General features: G+C 47.4%; 1 protein-coding gene across 1 annotated transcript; it reads right to left on the minus strand.

Annotated features, from left to right (window-relative positions):
* Positions 1 to 3,331: 3,331 nt before the first annotated feature.
* LOC128342644 (zinc finger protein 397-like) lies at positions 3,332 to 16,049 on the minus strand. The gene is made up of 4 exons (XM_053290256.1): positions 15,922 to 16,049; positions 9,222 to 9,962; positions 7,102 to 7,210; positions 3,332 to 5,579 (listed from the first exon to the last, which is right to left on the minus strand). The coding sequence occupies exons 2-4, from the start codon at positions 9,924 to 9,926 to the stop codon at positions 4,636 to 4,638; spliced, it is 1,758 nt and encodes a 585-aa protein (XP_053146231.1). The 5' UTR covers positions 9,927 to 9,962; positions 15,922 to 16,049; the 3' UTR covers positions 3,332 to 4,635.
* Between the last annotated feature and the right edge of the window lie 2,990 nt (positions 16,050 to 19,039).

Here is a 19,039-nt window from a genome sequence, read left to right on the forward strand (position 1 = left end):
TCAGCCACAAAGGCCATGTCTGGGGATGATGGGAGGTGTAGTCCAACAACATCTGGGGGCCCAAGGTTAAGAAACCCTGATCTAGGCTAGTACTGCCAACAGTCTAGCAGCAGCTCTCCAGGGTTTGGGAGTTTTTTTCCAGGACTGACTCAGTATAAAGCAGCTTCCAGCAGAGAGGAGAGGAGGAAAAATCAGCAAGGGAGAGAAATCAGTGTGCTTCTGGCCCTGGAGCTCAAAGAGAGCATCTAATCCCAGTCCAAAGAGCTATGATAGATTCAGACTTGCTTCCATTAAACAACACCTGTGAGACAAACCTAAACTGGATTTTATTGAAAACCACTTGGGGATTTCAACATTTGATTCTGTCAGGGAAGAAGGAAATGAACAGTATCCCATCTACCACATTATTATTGTTTCTACCAGGAACAAGGTCCCCATATGCAATATCTTAAAGTGCAAAACTATAAGACAAAAGAGCTGTCATTACTTCACTTATTACAACTGTCTATAACAAAGAATGGAATTTAACTAACTGTAAATTACATTTCTTCATTGTTTAATTCATTACTGTTACCCGCCCCCATATACTTTTCATTACTGATCTATATTTCTTCTTTTTCCTCGTATAAAATTTCTATTATTATGTTGTGTCCAAATTGTTCTGAAACACCTTATATTCCAAGGTCCTACGGTGCTTATTTTATCCTGAGGGCAAATTTAAATTGAACTGAATAGTTACAAAACCATTCTATACAGATAGGACCTGGGAAAACATATCCCACCCCCACAAGAGAGAAGGAATATAGTAGGACCCCTATTTAGGGTTAGCTCTCCCTACAAATGGCTGCACTTGCTCAGTCATTTTGAAATGTCAGTCTTCAGGGTATCCTTTCCACCCCAATCTGTTTGCCTGGTGATAAGGGATGTGTGGAACCGGTCCAGCAGTCCGACAGTTCGGTCCGGGGGTTCGTGATTGAACCGAAACCCACCCACCCCCGGTTCCGTCAGACCGGAACTGGACCGCCGGGTCCGGTCCACGGATTTTTTTAAAAAAATTCTAAATATAAAAATCCAGTACCTGTAGCCCCTTCGGGGGGCTTGCTGTAGACGCAGGGTGGGGGTCCCACGCGGGTTCCCTCTCCCCCCGCCGGCCTTCGTCATCTGATTACAGATGACTACAGCAAGCCCCCCGAAGGGGCTACAGGTACTGGATTTTTATATTTAGAATTTTTTAAAAAAAATTCGCGGACTGGTCTACGGACCAGTTGGGGGGGTCAATGGGGGGGCCAGACGGTTCCGTGCACACCCCTACAGGTGATCCATACACTCCGGGACTGTTCAGACAATATTCTCTTCCTATAACTGGAACCATGTGATTATAAAGGGGGATGCATCAAGAGCATGCCCATCCTGATAGTCTGGTGGCTTTCAGCCACCTGCAGTCTCAAAGGCAAAATGCCTCTCAATACCAGTTGCAGGGGAGCAACAGCAAGAGAGAGGGCATGCCCTCACCTCTTGCCTGTGGGCTTCTCAGAGGCATCTGGTAAGCCACTGTGTGAAACAAAATGCTGGACTAGATAGGCCTTGGGCCTGATCCAGCAGGGCTGCTCTTATGTTCTTATGATGTCTTATGATCTCCCAGTGTCCTCCCAGAGCATCCTTTTATTGCATTGGTGGGGGGGCGGGGGGCAGTTTCAGAACAGAGTAGAATTATTACTTCTCATGATCGGAACACTAGGCCTGTGATCGCAGCCCAAGATTGCATTGGCTCTTTTAGGAGTTGCATCACATTGCTGGCTCATGTATATTCACAGCCCATTTGTCTACCTAGCTCAGGTAACTCAGGGAAGAGAGATGGTCTTGTGGGAGCAAGCACGACTTGTCCCCTTAGCTAAGCAGGGTCTGCCCTGGTTGCATATGGGAGACTAGAAGTGTGAGCACTGTAAGATATTCCCCTCAGGGGATGGAGCCGCTCTGGGAAGAGCATCAGAAGGTTCCAAGTTCCCTCCCTGGCAGCTTCTCCAAGATAGGGCTGAGAGAGATTTTTCCTGCCTGCGACCTTGGAGAAGCCGATGCCAGTCTGTGTAGGCAATACTGAGCTAGATGGACCCCATGGTCTGACTCAGTATACGGCAGCTTCCTATGTTTCTATGATCTACTCCGCTACTTTCTCAAGTCTCCAGCAGAGATCTCCTTCCCCACTCTGCTCTATGACATTCTTTTTAAGTGGAGCTACCAAGGACTGAACTCAGGATATTATGCATGCTAAGTGTGTCCTCACCCGCTGAGCCTCTCCCACTGTCCCTCTTCAAAATTAATTGGCGTCTCTAACCTAGTATGGACTCTTCTGATTGGCACTGGCTCTCCAGTGTCTTTCCCACCTCTTCCACTGGAGATCCTTTTTCACTGCTGGCACCAACTCTCCTCCCTACGGGAGCCCAGCTGTGCCCCACACGTCAAACTTTCAGTAACATTTTGTAGAAATGTGTCTTTTTGTGATGATTTTGGGGCAGGTGGAGCTAGTAACTGATGCTACTGATTTTGCACCAGTTGGGTTTGGGGATGACATATCTGCTGTGGATCACTACTTTTTTGTACTGTCCACTAATTAATGTTTATTTTATTGATTTCTTATGTTGGTGTTTTATTAAGTTTTGATTGTATTATTTTGTTTTGTTTGTGAACTGCCTCGGGTTATCGGGGTAAGAAAGATGGCACAGAGATTTTTTAAAATACACACATCCTTTTTTAACAGAAGATGTTAAGACTGAATCTGGGACCTTTTACATGCAAAGTAAAATGTTACAAAAGGAAATGAACAAAATGATCCTCATTTGCATTCCTGAAAAATATGTTCCAGATATAGCCTATGGCTCTCCCTAAGGGAAAGTGAGATGGACACACTTGTCAATGACAAGATAAAACAGATGAAATTACAACAGTATACTCCCCTCTGGATCTAATTTGAATTTAATTATCAAAAACATTCACACAGAGAGAGAAAATGGCACAAAGTTCCTATTCTTCTCCCAGAATCCAACAGGGATTATAAATATCGTATTTCATAAGTCGCAATTTCATCTGTTTCCTACCCCTCTGCGTATCTGTGGGCAGAGGGCAATTCTTTCATGAGGCAAGGTGAGGCTCAGATTGGGGCAAGATGCCCCAGGAAGCGATCTTCAGGACCAAACTGACCCTTGCAAGCTTTGCATGGAATGCCTCTCCTCTAAACACCAGTTGCTGGGGAGCAACAGCAGGAGAGCAGTGTTCCCTCTAACAGGGATTCCCAGATGTTGTTGACTACAGCTCCCAGTATCTACAACATCTGGGAATCCCTGTTAGAGGGAACACTGCAGGAGAGAGGGCATGCCCTCACCTCATGCCTGTGGGCTTCCCAGAGGCATCTGGTGGGCCACTGTGGGAAACAGGATGCTGGACTAGATAGGCCTTGGGCCTGATCCTGCAGGGCTGTTCTTATTAGCTCGAGTCCCTCTCTGTTTAAGAGGGCTTCCTTTTCAGCAAGCCTGCCCAAGACTGTGGCATGCCTTTTCTTCTCCTCCCCGCTGACCCTCTTTTCTTCACCAATAAACTGTCAAGCAGAGAGTATCTCCCTCAGGCCTCAAAATTACCTCAGTATCCTTCTGCCCATCCTCCACTGCCAGAATGCTGGCAGGAGAACTGAACTGGACTTCTATAAGAAGGTCCCATTGACTTCTGTGGGCTTGGCTACTTCACCTAATTTATAATTAAAACAAACAACACACACACACACACACACACACACACACACACACACACACACACACACACTCTCTCTCTCTCTGAGGTAATCTCAGGAAAGTCTAGCCTGCTTGTTTACAAAACCCTATTCAAGTTGCAGGGGAGGAACAGCAGGAAAAAGGGCATGCCCTCACCTCGTGCCTGTGGGCTTCCCAGAGGCATCTGGTGGGCCACTGTGTAAAACAAGATGCTGGACTAGATGGGCCTTGGGCCTGATCCAGCAGGGCTGTTCTTATGTAAAGCTTGCAAGAAGCACAAGGAGAGTACAGGGGGCGGCTGGCAACCCTCTGCACCCCGTGCCACTTTCAACGCTTGCAAGAGTCAATCCTGAAAGAGAGCTGACCCCCACCATGGTCGTGGGGCAAGGCAACATTGGGCACCTTCCTTCAGGTGCCACAATCCCTTAGGCCACCACTGTCTGTGGGTGTCTAAATAAAGAGGGACCCACCGGAAAGGTTTCCTCTGAGGTCATACAATGGTATATTGCCATCATTCCCAACATGGCACACTCTTGGAAAGTGTTGCAAGAAATAAAGCACCCAAACAAAGGGAAGGATGGCCCACCATGCCTCCGCATGAAGACCTGATCCATTTTTGTCTCATTCCATTTAGTCTCTGTAGAGGTGGGCATTTTGCCCCACCTCCGCCTCAGATGCAATGAGAGAATTCACTTCCAGTACAGAGTTGCAGAATAATTAACTGCCCTCAGAAGAGGTTGCCTTTCATGCCTCTGTGTGAGTAGCAGTACTGGGTTTCTCTGCTGTCAACCTTGCAGTGACATTCTCTAGAAAGAAGCCTTTTCAAAGGTAAGACTGAAGCTCGCCTCCCATTTTTAATTTGGAAGAAAGTGGCTTTTCAGCTGTCAGAGGTTTGTGAAACACAGGCCTTCTGTTTCTCTCTCGTGTGTTTTCTAATAATATGTCTGTTGACATGTGCTCTCTGGCTGAAGCTCTCCATGCAGATGGAGCACTGAAATGGCTTCTCTCCCGTGTGCGATCTCTGGTGTATCAAAAGCACCGAGGCTTGCTTGAAGCTTTTCCCACAGTCGGAGCATTTGTGTGGCTTCTCTTCTGTGTGGATCATTCTGTGGGTAAGCAGGCTCGATTTCTGAGTGAAGCTTTTCCCGCAATCTGAGCACTTGTATGGCTTCTCTCCTGTGTGGATCCTCTGGTGTCTCTTGAGGGTTGTTTGTGTCGCGAAGCTTTTTCCGCAGACAGGACAGGAAGGCATCCCCTGGGTCTCCTGATCTCCGTGCTCGTTTGCCAGCCTGTGTCTGATGACGTCGGCCCTTTGACTGAAGCTCTTCCCGCAAGCTGAACATTTATACAGCCTCTCGCCCGTGTGAAACTTCTGGTGCCCAAGAAGGCTTGAGTGTTGTCGGAAACTCCTCCCACAGTCTGTGCACATATAAGATTTCCGCTCTGTGTGGATGACCTGGTGGGCGGTAAGGCTTGCTTTCTGATTAAAGGTTTTCCCACAAGCCGCACACTTAAAGGGTCTCTCTCCTGTGTGAATAATCTGATGCGTTTTCAGGTGCGATTTCCGAGAAAAGCCTTTTCCGCAAACAGGACAAGTATGCCTAATTGTCCTTTTGGGTAATTTTTGTGAGAGGGTCATTTTGCAAAGGGTACCAGTTGGATCATTAATGGATATCACTGTCCTCTTCTGTGCTTGGCTCTCCACCTGCCTTTCTGGTCTGTCCTGGTTGCCACAGGTCTCTTCCTCCTTCTCGGTTTTTAGTTTTTCAGAGGGGAACCCCTGTGGTTCCTTACCATGCTCACTCACCAGCATATCACCTCCTGGAAGAGAAGAGCGAATCCTGCAATAGTGAAAGGGAATCTCTAAAATAAAAGACAGCACCCATTGAAAAAGGGGAAAGGAGAGCCGGTCTTGTGGCAGCGACCATGAATTGTCTGCTTTGCTAAGCAGGACACACCCTGGTTTGCATTTGAATGGGAGACTACATGTGTGAACACTCAAGATATTCCCCTCAGGGGATGGGGTCATTCTGGGGAGAGCACTTGCATGCAGAAGGTTCCAAGTTCCCTCCCTGGCATCTCCAAGAAAGAGCTGAGAGAGACTCCTGCCTGCAACCTTGGAGAAACTGCTGCCAGTCTGTGCAGACAATACTGAACTAGATGGGCCAATGGTCTGACTCAGAATAAGGCAGCTTCCTATGTACAAGAGGATAGCCTAAATGCTAGAAGCAGTTAAGCCCATTCAGAGATTATGTTGTACATACATACAGATGCCCATTAGGTGACCGCAGTTCTCCATAGTCACATTCAGATATTATGTTGAACCTGCATTCAGATGTCTGCACCCATGTACCTGTTTCTGTGTAAATGACTGTACAGGTGTTCATTTTAAAAAATGATTCTGGGTAGAGGCCCCTCAAAAGCAGGATACAGACAGGAAAGGCACGGCTGTACCTGTATTCAGCATAACATGTGAACAACTGAACCTATGTACAGATCTGTATCTGTGCACACTGTACACAAATTATACAAGTGCTGAACATAATGTGTAAATAGTGATAGAGTCAAGAAGTGCTATTAGTCAAATGAGCAGTTAGAACACAAGAGCCCTGAAGGATCAGACCAATGGGAAGGAGCATAGCTCAGTGGTAGAGCATCTGCTTTGCATACAGAAGGTCCCAAGTTCCATCCCTGGCAGCATCTCCAGATAGGGCTGGGAAAGGCTGTTCTAAAAACCTTGGAGAGCTGCTGCCAGCCAGTGTAGATCAAAACTGCACAACTTAGGTTCTCCAGCTGTTGTTGTACTATATACCACACTTCAACAAAAAGCTCCCAAAGTGGTTTAAATAGGAAATGGTTTAAATGGGGGGGGGGAGAAGACAATTCCCTCTGCCCCAAAAGCTCACAGTCTAGAAAGAAACACAAGGGGGACACCAGTAATTTCAACCAGGAGGGGTGCTATGCTGGGCTGGACAAGCTCTCCCCTTGCTAACTATAAAAGAGCCAGCGTGGTGTAGTGGTTAGAGTGCTGGACTAGGACCGGGGAGACCCGAGTTCAAATCCCCATTCAGCCATGATGCTTGCTGGGTGACTCTGGGCCAGTCGCTTCTCTCTCAGCCTAACCTACTTCACAGGGGGGTTGTGAGGAGAAACTTCAGTATGTAGTACACCGCCCTGGGCTCCATGGAGGAAGAGCGGGATATAAAATGTAAAAAATAAAATAAATAAATAAAATAATTTTTTTTAAGTGCCTCTTTGTCCAGTTAGCAGGGGTATCAACCCAAAAATATAACACCTAGCAAGCTCTCCTGCTAGGTATATACCTACCATTACCAATACCTACCATTGCTCTCCTGCTTGATCTCTCCGCAAGGATGCTTCTGTCCAGGGTCCAGCGAAGTCTGTGCTGCTTCGTAGAATTTCACAGGCAGCTCCTCAAACATTTGTAACACCTAAAGCAGAAAAAAAGGGTTCCATAAGCTGTGCTTTACATACAGAGTCAGATTAATTGTCCTCCAAGGCATGCATTTTTTTTGTTATTTGTTGGCAGACATTTTCATCCCTCCTTCCCACTTAGGTAGTGCCCAAGGTGGCTTACAAATAGAATCAAAATACATTTTTTAAAAGCAACACTAAATCAACAGGCTGTCCCATCATCCTCTTGGCTCCCAGCTGGCCTCCTACGTCTCACCATGGCAGCGTCAGAGAGCAGGGGCTGGATGGCAAAACATCCCTCCTGCTCCTCTGCTCTTCTGGCTGCCACAGGGCAGGGATTGTCTCCTCTGATTGGCTCAATAATGTCTAGACAGAGGAAGGCCGTTGTGAACCCAAAAGCCTCGTGAGATGCTCAACACTGAGGAGGTGGGGGACTGAACCGGGCTGCTTCTCCAGGCAAACTTCCTGTGAAAACTCTGAGCTGCTGCTGCTACTACTACTACTTATATACTGCTTTCAACAAAGGTTTGCAAAGCGGTTTACATAGAAAAATAAATAAGATTATTCCCTGTCCCAAAAGGCTCACAGCCTAAAAAGAAACCTAAGGTAGACACCACAACTGCCATTGGAGGGATGCTGTGCTGGGGCTGGAGAGGGCCAGTTGCTCTCCCTCTGCTAAATATAAGAGAATCACCATTTTGAAAGGTACCTCTTTGCCCAGTAGGCAGGGGTCTACTGAGGGCAGAGAAAGAAGTAAGGAGAGACGTAGCAAAGGTGGGCAGGGGCCACATTCTGTCAAACTTTTTTTAAAAAATGCTTTTTATTCTATAGAAAGGTAAGAAAAAGGTTACACCTCTGAGCCACCAATTTGTCCAATAACACATAATATAATATAACACACTAGTAATTTTAAGCCCGTTATAATAACGGGCGCTAGTTTTTTTTCTTTGTTTGTTTTCTTCTTTTTGTGTGTCATCATTTCTTGCATTTTCTTCCTCTTATTGCTATTTCTTTTCCTCTCTCTCTGTTTTTTATTTTGTTTAGTTTGTTTATTATCCTTTTCTCTTTATTTACCTCTTTTCTTTCTGTAATGGGTGTGATCTCTGGCACTGGTTTTTTGTTTTTTCCTCCTATATGAAACCCCCCCCCCCACGTTTAAGGGCCAAATTGGCCCATGCACTTGCCCCCGCGGCCACTGCCGCGGCCGGCCCGCCCGCCCTCCCAGCTGCCGAGACCTCTACAGCCCCGGGCGACGTCCTTCGCTCAATCACATTTCCTATTTAGAGAAGGAGAGAGGAGCTCGCATGCAGAGCTCCTCTCTCTGCAAAGGCTCTGGCCGAACTGGCGCTCTGGGCGCAAAGGACGCCTGTTGCGTCCTTTGCATTCATAGCGCCAGTTCGGGAAGAGGCTTTAAAGAGAGTGGAGCTCTGCATGCGAGCTCCTCTCTCCTTCTCTAAATAGGAAATGTGATTGAGCGAAGGACGTCGCCCAGGGCTGTAGAGGTCTTGTATGGGTAAGGAGAACTCGGAAGCTGGGAGGGTGGGTGGGTGGGCGGGCGGCGGCGGCAGCCGCGGGGGCAAGTGCATGGGCCGATTTGGCTCTTAATCGTGGGGTGGGGGTGGGTTCAAATAGGAGGACTCGGGGAGCTGGGAGGTCGGGTGGGTGGCGGCGGCCGCGGGGGCAAATACATGGGCCGATTTGGCCCTTAATCTTAGACAACATGGCCGCCCGTGTCTAGGCGGCCGTATCTTTTTCGGCAGTTCTGAGCATGCGCAGAGCGCATGCTCAGATCTGCCGAAAAAGACACGGGCGCACGGGATCACACTCAAGGCTTTTATTATATAGGATGTTCATACCCATGTATGTGCTACGTACTTTCATACTTATCATAGTTAATTGTTTACATACAGAACAAATGCAAAAATAAACTAAATCTTGCCCATCAATAACTTTTTAACACACACATTCTGCCAAACTTCATCACCAACTCTGGTTCTCCCAAAGTGACAGAGGATCAGATGCTCTCACCTGTTTCTCCTCTCTCTCAACCTCTCCATGCTGGAGTAGGAACTCCTCAGCCAGGGCCACCGCATAGCCGCAGGTCTCTGGCTGACCTTCCCTCACCCAGCTCTGGATCTCCAAGGGCAGGATGCTGAGGAACTGCTCCAGGATCACCAGCTCCAGCATCTGCCCCTTGGTGCGCCTTTCCGGCTTCAGCCACCCGTGGCAAAGTTCTTGGAGGCGGCTGCAAGCCGTTCTCGGCCCCCCGGCCTCCTGGTAGCAGAAGTTCCGGAAACGCTGGCGCAGGACCTCAGTGCTGATGGTCTCATCTCTCAGAATCTCCACCTTCACCTTTTGGCAGCTGCCTTGATCTCCAGGTTTTAGGGTCCCAGAGGCAGTTGGGTCTCCCTCTCTGAAGTCTGGCTGGAGCCTCACTGTCCCTTTTCCACTCTGGTAGACATCAGAGGGAACCAGAGACATCTCAGCCTCTGAGGGGGGCTCTGTGTTTTCTGACCTGGAGGGAGGAGACTCGACCTTCTTCAGGAACTCCTGCAGCTGGGCTTCCCAGCACTGCAGCTGCCTCTCCTCTGGCTCCAGTTTAATCCCCTGTGAGGTCACTTGATGCAGACCTTCTCCCTTGGACCCAGCCTGGACAACATGGTGGCTGTTTTCAGAATCTTCTGGTGCCCCAGCAGACGTGGGGCCTTCTGGAATCTCCTCCTTCATTTTCATCTTTGGATACTGATCCTTCTCTACCAAACTCAGTGTCTAGTGGGAAAAAGGAAGAAATGAGATTCAGTGTAAAGGCAAAACTATACACACTGCTGGGGCAAAACCTCCTAATCTCACAAATAGGCTCATGGGGTACATATCTATGGTGCGGCCATGTTTGGAATGAAGTTTTGCCCACCCCATCTGAAAGAGGTTATAAATGATATAGTAGAATTATGGGAAACACCTCTATCGGGCAGCAGTGATATAAGAAGATGCTGAAAGGCATCATCTCATACTGCACGGGAGGTGGCAATAGTAAACCCCTCCTGCATTCTACCAAAGACAGCCACAGGGCTCTGTGGTCGCCAGGAGTCGACACCGATTCAATGGCACACTTTACCTTTAGAGGGTATCCAATATGAGAAAGGAAATGGAGCACTTTCCCTCTAATGAAAAGCTAAAAGGTTTCGGGCTTTTTAGTTTTGAAAAGAATAACATTGGGCAGCAGCGGGGGGGCGGTGTTGCTAGCAATGCTTTTTTGTTGGCTTCCAGGAGCTTCCTCATTTGTGTTTGAATCTCCAGGCTTGGAGCTCTCACTCTTGACATGCTCAGGAGCCTCACAGCATGGTGAGCTCTCTGTTTAGGGCACATGGGGACAGGTCACTTAGTGGCAGTGAGCCAGTCACCCCTAGATTTGGCTCCTAACAAGCAAATTGGAAAGGGGAGCAGATGCACGCTCTCCCTATGCTGGGATACTCTAAGTCAGGAATTCTCAACTTTGGGTCCGCAGATGTTATTGGACTTCAACTCCCATAATTCCCAACCAAAGGCCACTGGGGCTGGGGACTATGGGAGTTGAAGTCCAATAACATCTGGGGACCCAATGCTGAGAATCCCTGCTCTAAGTAGAATGATACGGAAAGCAGGTTAACTCTCAGCCAAGGCCACTCTGCCCTCAGAGTGAACCGTCTCCCCCATCCTCTCCTTTTGCAAAAAGGATGGCAGCCAGCTAATGTGCCAATTAGCTCAGCAGGAAAGAACACAGATAAGGCTTGCAGAGGTAAATTTCCCCCTTCACAAAAGAGGCTGAGTCAGCAATAAGGCTCTAAGAGATGTACTCATTAAAAGTCCTGACTGGATTATTGGACCTTCCATCCATGCAGATTTCTTCTCACGTCTACGCACTCTGTTTTCATGACAAAAGCCTTGGCATACCTCGGCAATTCCCACATTATTACACGCAGGAAGAAAGATCAGCAACAATGGAATCCTTGCCACTTCCACCCAACACTCTTGTCCGACAAAAAGGGTCACTTGGAATGTGCCCTGAGGATATGTTCTTGGGTATAAGAAGTCCCAACTACATAATCCTGCGATCTTCATGTTCTTTGCGTACTCAATACCTTGGAGTCACCAGCTGCTGTTTCGGCGATTTACTGTCCACAGGCCACGCCAGGCTGTGTTCAGTTCTTCATGCCACCCTTCAGATCGGCTTTCTTGCCCAGCCTGATCTGCCCAGTCTTCCTTACCAACATAGGAAGCTGGCCCCACAGGGGAAGCACCCTCGTGGATTCATCTCTCTCAACTAATCCCTCCAACCTCTTGCACCTGCCTTTGCCCAAGATCTCCTGGTGGAACGAGGCCCCTCGGTGGTTCCAGGAGCCTTGAGATCCCTTCATCCCGATCAGGTGATATGAACATTTGCCCCTTGCTGGGCCCAATTCTATTTCTATTCCCCTTTCTTAAATCCAACCGCCTCCATCTCTAAAAAACCTCTTTCTCTTGCCCGCCTGGGAGCTTATACAATTAGAACCTTAAGCTAAAGTGCCTCATTCATTCATTCATTTGATTTCTATACCGCCCTTCCAAAAATGGCTCAGGGCAGTTTACACAGAGAAATAATAAATACATAAAATGGATCCCTGTCCCCAAAGGGCTCACAATTTAAAAAGAAACATAAGATAGAGACCAGCAACAGTCACTGGAGGGGTACTGTGCTGGGGATGGATAGGGCCAGTTACTCTCCCCCTGCTAAATAAAGAGAACCACCACATTAAAAAGGTGCCTCTTTGCCAAGTTAGCAGTTAAAACATATTTTTATTGCGTTAACCACACATTTCTTTCTGCTGTACCCCTTCCTACAATAAATACCATATTTTGATTTGGGAACTTAAATCTTGTCTCAGTCCAGTCATTGCCTGAGTCCACAACTTTGCGCAAATTATATCTGACATGAAACTGTCCTTTCTGAGCTAATTTTCCCACGCAAGCCTGAACACAGATTTAGGGGTGTTCACCAGATCGACTTTCTTGCCCAGCCTGATCTGCTCAGTCTTCCTCACTAACATAGGAAGCTGGTTCCATGGAGGAAGCATCCTTGTGGGTTCACCTCTACCAACTAACCCCACCAACTTTCTTGAACCCACCTTGGCCTGAGCTGTCCCTGAGGAACAAGCCCCTCACTGGGCCCAAACTCTATCTCTATTTCCCTTTCTTAAATCCAACTACCTCCTTCTCTAAAAAACCTCTTTCTCTTGCCCACTTGGCAACTTACACAATTAGGAGTCTAAACTAAAACACTTCATTGCAGTTAAAGGGCCTTCTCTGTCGTGAACCCTGTCGCCTATAAAGATCATCTGGAGAGGTCCGACCAAGGGTGCCACAAACTCATTTGGTGGCAACTCAGGACCGGGCCTTTTCTGTGGCTGCCCCAGGGCTTTGGAACGCGTTCCCTGCTGAAATAAGAGCATCTCCTTCTCTGTTTGCTTTTAGGAGGACCCTGAAAACGTACTTGTTTTCCCAGGCCTTCGATTTGATTTTTAGATTTTAACATGTTTTTATCTAATTTTTATCTTATGGATTTTAAGTGTGTTATATTTTATGTTTTAATTCTGTACACCGCCTAGAGATTTTTATACTAGGCAGTAAATAAATTAAATGTAATTACATAAATACATAAATAAATTTTTGATAGTAGTATTGCTTTAACCACACATACTTCTCTCCTCTGTACTCCTCCCTACAATAAATATATTTTTATTTTTGAAATCTGAATCTTGTCTCAGTCCAGTCATTTCCTGAGTCCACAACTTTGCTCAAATGAAAACTAACGTGACACTGAGCTAATTTTCCAGACACAAGCCGAAAAGCAGATTTCGGGGTGTTGGCCAATAACCCCGAAGCAGTTTCATTAACAGGTAGGTGTGTGTACGAAGACAGTGTGACTGAATGGTCTGGAGCAAAGTTCTTCGTTCCAAGGCCCAGGACCCATTGGCTGTTCTCATCAACCCTAAGTGCGGCTTCCTGACTAATTGTTTATTAGGCCTGTATGAAGCTTCAGCTGAATACTCTTCATAGCCTTCCTGGCTCCACTTGTAGGCAGCCATTTCCACTAAGCAGTGCTGTATATTGCCCCACGGGGTGTGCCTCCTTTAAGGGAAACAGAGCTCTCTGGGGCCCCTGTGTTGTCTGGGAAGGGGTGCACGGAGTGCTGGGAAGCCCAGTCCTCCATAGAGTTCTATGTAGAAAGCACCGGGAAGAACTACACTTCCCAACACTCTGTGTATCCCTTTCCAGATGTCACGGGGTTTGATGGGGCTCGTTTGCTCTTAAAGCCCACTCCTTATTGGCACTGGGGAAAGCACAGCACTGTACAGAAGTTAATGCAGTAGGAAATGGGTCTACTTTTGAAGGATGGTTGTGTTTTTTATTTGGACAAAGTGGCCCCTGCTTGAAAAATAGTGAAGATCACTGGTATGGAGAGAGAAAGGGCGGGGTGTGTGTGTGTGTGCAGGTTTGCTAGTAACTTTAGAACTCAGTGTGACAGTTTGAGTTTTGTGTTGGTTGTTATTACATATGTCATTTAAGGCCCATTCACACATTATGTTCAACACTCATACAATGAGTCTACAGCAGGACTGCTCAGCTTCAGCCTTCCTGCAGATGTTGGCCTACAACTCCCATAATCCCTGGCTATTGGCCACTGTGGCTGGGGATCATGGGAGTTGTAGTCAAAAAACAGCTGGGGGGGCCTAAGTTGAGCAGGCCTGGTCTACAGTGTACACAGGTCAAGATCTATACATAGGTACAGTCATTCACATGTTATGCTGAACGCAGGTACAACAGTCTACGTCCTATTTGTACTACGCATTTGAAGGACTTGTATCCAGGTTCACTTTTTAAATGAACCCAAGTACAGTCATTCACACACACATATGTATGAACATACAGACATCGTACAGCATAATGTCTGAATTGGGCTTTAGATGTGCTTAATTGTTATTCTATTGAACCAGTTGTTGTAGGTCTGTGTGGGAAGATTGGCAGCAGGACTAGTGAGATCCTTGCAGGAGGGAGCGGGCAACTCTGCCCTCTGGAATGCAGGGAGAGGCAGACAGAGCGAGAGGAGGCAGTTAAAGTCAGATGAGGACCGTTTGACTGTGAGTGAAGAGGGGAGAAATCATAAAGAGTTAGGGTTTCTGAACAAGAAAGTGTAGCTGGTGTGAAAAGCCAGGATCTGTTCAGGGGAGAACTCCAACAGACCTCAAGAGGGAGGCTGTCAGTAACTCTGAAACAAGCAAGATACCTGAACCCCAGTGTGGAGAAAGACTGTCTCCGTCTATGTAAGCTGTGTCATCTCCTTGTAACCACTACGCTTTTGGCCTTGAAACCATTACACTTTTGTACTACCTAAAATTGTAACCACAACCTTAAAAGAACTATTATAGAACAATACATTTTGTTGTTTGTTTCAGCAATTTTCTTTATTTCCTCTCCCTCAAAAGAGAGGCCCTTCCCCACACTACAAAAGAGCAAAGACGGGGAAAGAAATAATAGTCTTGGATCCAGTCAATAGATCCGAGTGGTGGCAGCAAAAAGGTACCCTGAAGCAGGATAGATCCTCACACTCAGGATCAACGAAATGGACAACTGGTCCTAAATTAAGTACCAGAGTATGTCTTCATACAATGAATAATCACATATGATCTTCAGTGCCATAGGACGGTATGAAGCTCGCTTACATAAAACCAGACCTTTGATCTAACTAGGTCAGCACTGTCAACACAGACTGGCAGCAGCTCTTTGGGGCTGCATACAGGAGTTTTTCCCTAAGTTCAAATCCCCATTCAGCCATGAGACTTGCTGGGTGACTCTGGGCCAGTCACTTCTCTCTCAGCCTGACCTAGTTCACAGGGTTGTGTGAGGAGAAACTTAAGTATGTAGTACTCTGGGCTCCTTGGAGGAAGAGCGGGATATAAAATGTAATAAAATAAATAAATAAATAAATAAATAAATAATTTAAAAAAAAAAAAATACTGAGTCAGACCCTTAGTCCCTCTAGCTCAGTATTGTCTACAGTGACTGGCAACAGCTCTTCAGCATTTCAGACAGAGGTCTTTCACAACTCAATCTGCAGATGCTGCCAGGGATTAAACCTGGGACTTTCTGCTTGCAAACCAGATGCTCCACCACAGCCCCTCCCTGATGATGAAATGATAAGCCACCGCCTTAGCTGGCTTTTGAAGGGGACCACACCCAATGATGAAGGCCAGGTCTACCCAGAAACATCCTGGGCAACCCAGTATGGGAAACAGGATACTTGGCTTTACGGGCCTTGGGTCTGACCTAGCAGGGCTCTTCTTGTGCCGTTAAATAACACTGAGCTGCCCCTAATTCCAGGACAATTCACACCACCCGTCTCTGCAACCCTCACCCGCTTGTTGTCAGCAGTTCTAAAACAGCAAAGGAAAATCAGAAACAGAATGCTGCACTGCGAGACTCGCATTGCTGGGAGTTGAGGGAGGAAGAAAGAAGCCCCCAACTTCCCTTTGTTGTCTCTGGGTCCTGTCCCTGATCCGAGCAGGGGAGAGCAAAAACCACTGCATGACTCCAGTTTCGAACCCTGCAGCCTCTCACCACCCCCATATGCCTTCCTCCTTTTTCTCTCCCCCACCTTAGACCCTCATCCCACCCCCCCTACCCGCATCATCCACATCTGCCCCCTTTCACTCACTGATCCCACATGGATGTCAGCAAAAATCCCAGTGCTGAGAAATTCAAACTCCAGCTTTGGGGGGGAAGGGAGGGGCTTGCAGGGAGTGTGGGTAAGAGCCAAAGACCCTCCCAGCTGCAGAGGCAGCCCCCTCCTCACCCCGCGGCTGCTCTAGGAATCCAGTCACCTCCCAGGCCGCCGCCGCTCTAGGAATCGGTGTGCTGCGAGCTTAACCCTTCGATGGCCGTCAGAGAATGTTGCTCGGAGCATTCTTGCCTTTTCCTGCCAAAGGGAAATTCTGTGGCTGAGGCCAACTTCGTTTATTAATTATTTTGTTGTTGGTGTTGTTTTCTTGTTTACACAGTCAGACAGGTGTTATTGACTGGTTTGTTTTATCCAGACATCGAGTCCTTCCCAAAGACCTGGGATGGCTGAAATATATTATCAATATTGTTCTTGTTGACTTGTTTTTCTTTCTTGACATTTTGACTTGTTTTTCTTTCTTCTCGACTACAGTTATATCTGGTGTATTGTGTGGCAGATGTTTGTCTGTTTGTAGTTGGAAGTCCCATAATAATAATTATTATTATTTATTAATTATTATTTTTATATAATGTTTTGTTTTAAATTGCACTAGCCTTCTTCCCGGATCTTTCACATGAACCTCAAATTGTAGACACTTAGCAAGGCAGAGAAATTTTTGGAGGGGTGGACAGGGGGATAAAGCAACAGGAAGAGGACACAACACCCCATTGGATTGGAGAGAGGGTTCATCTGCAAGTTTAATCAACATATGGCCCATTACGGCACAGCCCTCTCCTAGCTTGGCTGACACAGGTCACAGCAAGGTTGACATTGGTCCCGGGTGGGAAGTGAAAGTGGATTCTGGGTGAAAGTGGGAGAAAGTGGTTCTGAGGTGGACTGGGGAGGAGAGCTGGTCTTGTGGTAGCAAGCATGACTTGTCCCCTTAGCTAAGCAGAGTCCACACCGGTTGCATATGAATGGGAGACTAGAAGTGTGAGCACTGCAAGATATTCCCCTCAGGGGATGGAGCTGCTCTTGGAAGCGCAGAAGGTTCCAAGTTCCCTCCCTGACAGCTTCCCCAAGATAGGGCTGAGAGAGATTCCTGCCTGCAACCTTGGAGAAGTCGTTGCCAGTCTGTGAAGACAATCCTGAGCTAGATAGACCAGTGGTCTGACTCAGTATATGGTAGCTTCCTGTGTTCCTATGTTCTGCACATGCAGTCAATCAGAGGTTCAGCTTTTGGCATCTCCGCAAAGAGCTGAGAAAGATCTCTTTTAGAAGCCCTGCGAGAGCTGCTGCCAGTCTATGTAGACAATGATGAACTAGCTTCGTAGCAGTTCCTGGCACCTTCAGGTAGGTCTGGGAAAGACTCCTGCCTGAAACCTTGGAGATGCTGCCAGTCAGTGCAGAGAATACTAAGGTAGATTGACCAAGGGCCTAACTGATGAGAAGGCAGCTTCCCATGTCTTCTGTGCCCATAGAATTTTAAAAGATGGGGCTTGAGCTCAGTCATCTGCTTTGCAGGGATGTGCATGGTCCGGACCGGCACCGAGGGTGTGTGTCTACCTTTAAGGGCGGGGGGGTAGAACTTACCCCTCCCGCCGCTCTTCCCCCTCCGGCGCTGTAGTTTATAGCGAAGTTTTTGGGGCAGCAGCGAAAACTTCGCTATAAACTACAGCGCCGGAGGGGGAAGAGCGGCGGGAGGGGTAAGTTCTACCCCCCGCCCTTAAAGGTAGACCCCCCCCTCGGTGCCGGACCGCCGGACCCGAACCGGTCCGGAGACCTCCAACATGGCCTCCGGACCGGTTCGTGCACATCCCTACTGCTTTGCATGCAGAAGGTGCTAGGTTCAAACCCTGGCAGCATCTCCAGATAAGACAAAGACCCCTACCTGAAACCTTGGGAAGCTGCTTTCAGTCAGTGTAAACAGGGTAGATGGATCAGGGGCCTGCCTGACTAAAAGATGATTTGATATGTTCAAAAGATATACCTTAAATACCTCCAGATTCACCAGGTCCTGCTGCTTCATTCCATTTTTGCTGGTAAGGCTTGCTTTGCCAAAAGTGAAATAGAGAGGTTAGGGCCTAGGCAGTGAAATAGACCTGCTGGGCAGAAAACCAGGAGTGGATTTTCCTGAGGAGTGGGGAAATGATGCACTTAACTCTGTGGCCAAAACCAAATGGTTGGGCCAAGTTTGTGTTCAGAGACATCCCATTCCTTAATTCTGAGAGTACATCTTATCTTCATGGAGGAGAGGTCTATCATCGGCTACTAGTTGGAGGGCTACAGGCTACCTCCAGCCTCAAAGGCAGGATGCTTCTGAGTACCAGTTGCAGGGGAGTAACAGCTGGAGAGAGGGCATGCCCTCAACTCCTGCCAGTGGCTTCCAGCGGCCTCTGGTGGGCCACTGTATGAAACAGGATGCTGGACTAGTTGGGCCTGATCCAGCAGGGCTGTTCTTATGTTCTGATTTTGTCTGGTACAGAAAAAGCGGTGGGAAGAGTTATGAAAAGAGAAAAGAACGAAACTGGGCCCCAACCAGAGTAAGTTAGTCATGACTGATCACCACTGAAATCAGTGAGACAAGCTATTCATGTCTAAGTCCTGATTGCCTAGTAGTGCATGTGAAAGGAACCCAGGTGTCTTAGTGAATAACAAGCTGAGCATGAGCCAGAGGTGTGATAGAGCTGCTAAAAAGGCAAATACAATCTTAGGCTGTATTAACAGAAGCATAGTGTCCGGATCACGAGAAGTGATCACCCCACTCTATTCTGCACTGGTCAGACCTGGCTTAGAATACTGTCTCCAGTTCTGGGCCCTGCATTTTAAGAAGGATGCTGATAAGCTGGAAGGAAAGGGTCCAAAGGAAGGCAACCAAGATGGTGAAGGGGTCTGGAAAGCAAGTCCTATATTGCCTCTGAACCTGGATGCTCCATTTAGGAGTTTGCTTAGGAAACCCTGTCAAGTGTTGCGTACATTGTTGGAGCTGTACGAATCCATCAGTACATGACATTCATTATTACCAGGTATAACTATAAACCAGGCATCTCTCTCTGTACTGTATTCAACTGTCAGTTAATGTATCTATTTAATGTTTCATCCTGACTTTAAGAAT

The sequence above is a fragment of the Hemicordylus capensis genome, chromosome 2 (genome assembly GCF_027244095.1).
Source record: "Hemicordylus capensis ecotype Gifberg chromosome 2, rHemCap1.1.pri, whole genome shotgun sequence".
Classification (NCBI taxonomy): Eukaryota; Metazoa; Chordata; class Lepidosauria; order Squamata; family Cordylidae; genus Hemicordylus; species Hemicordylus capensis.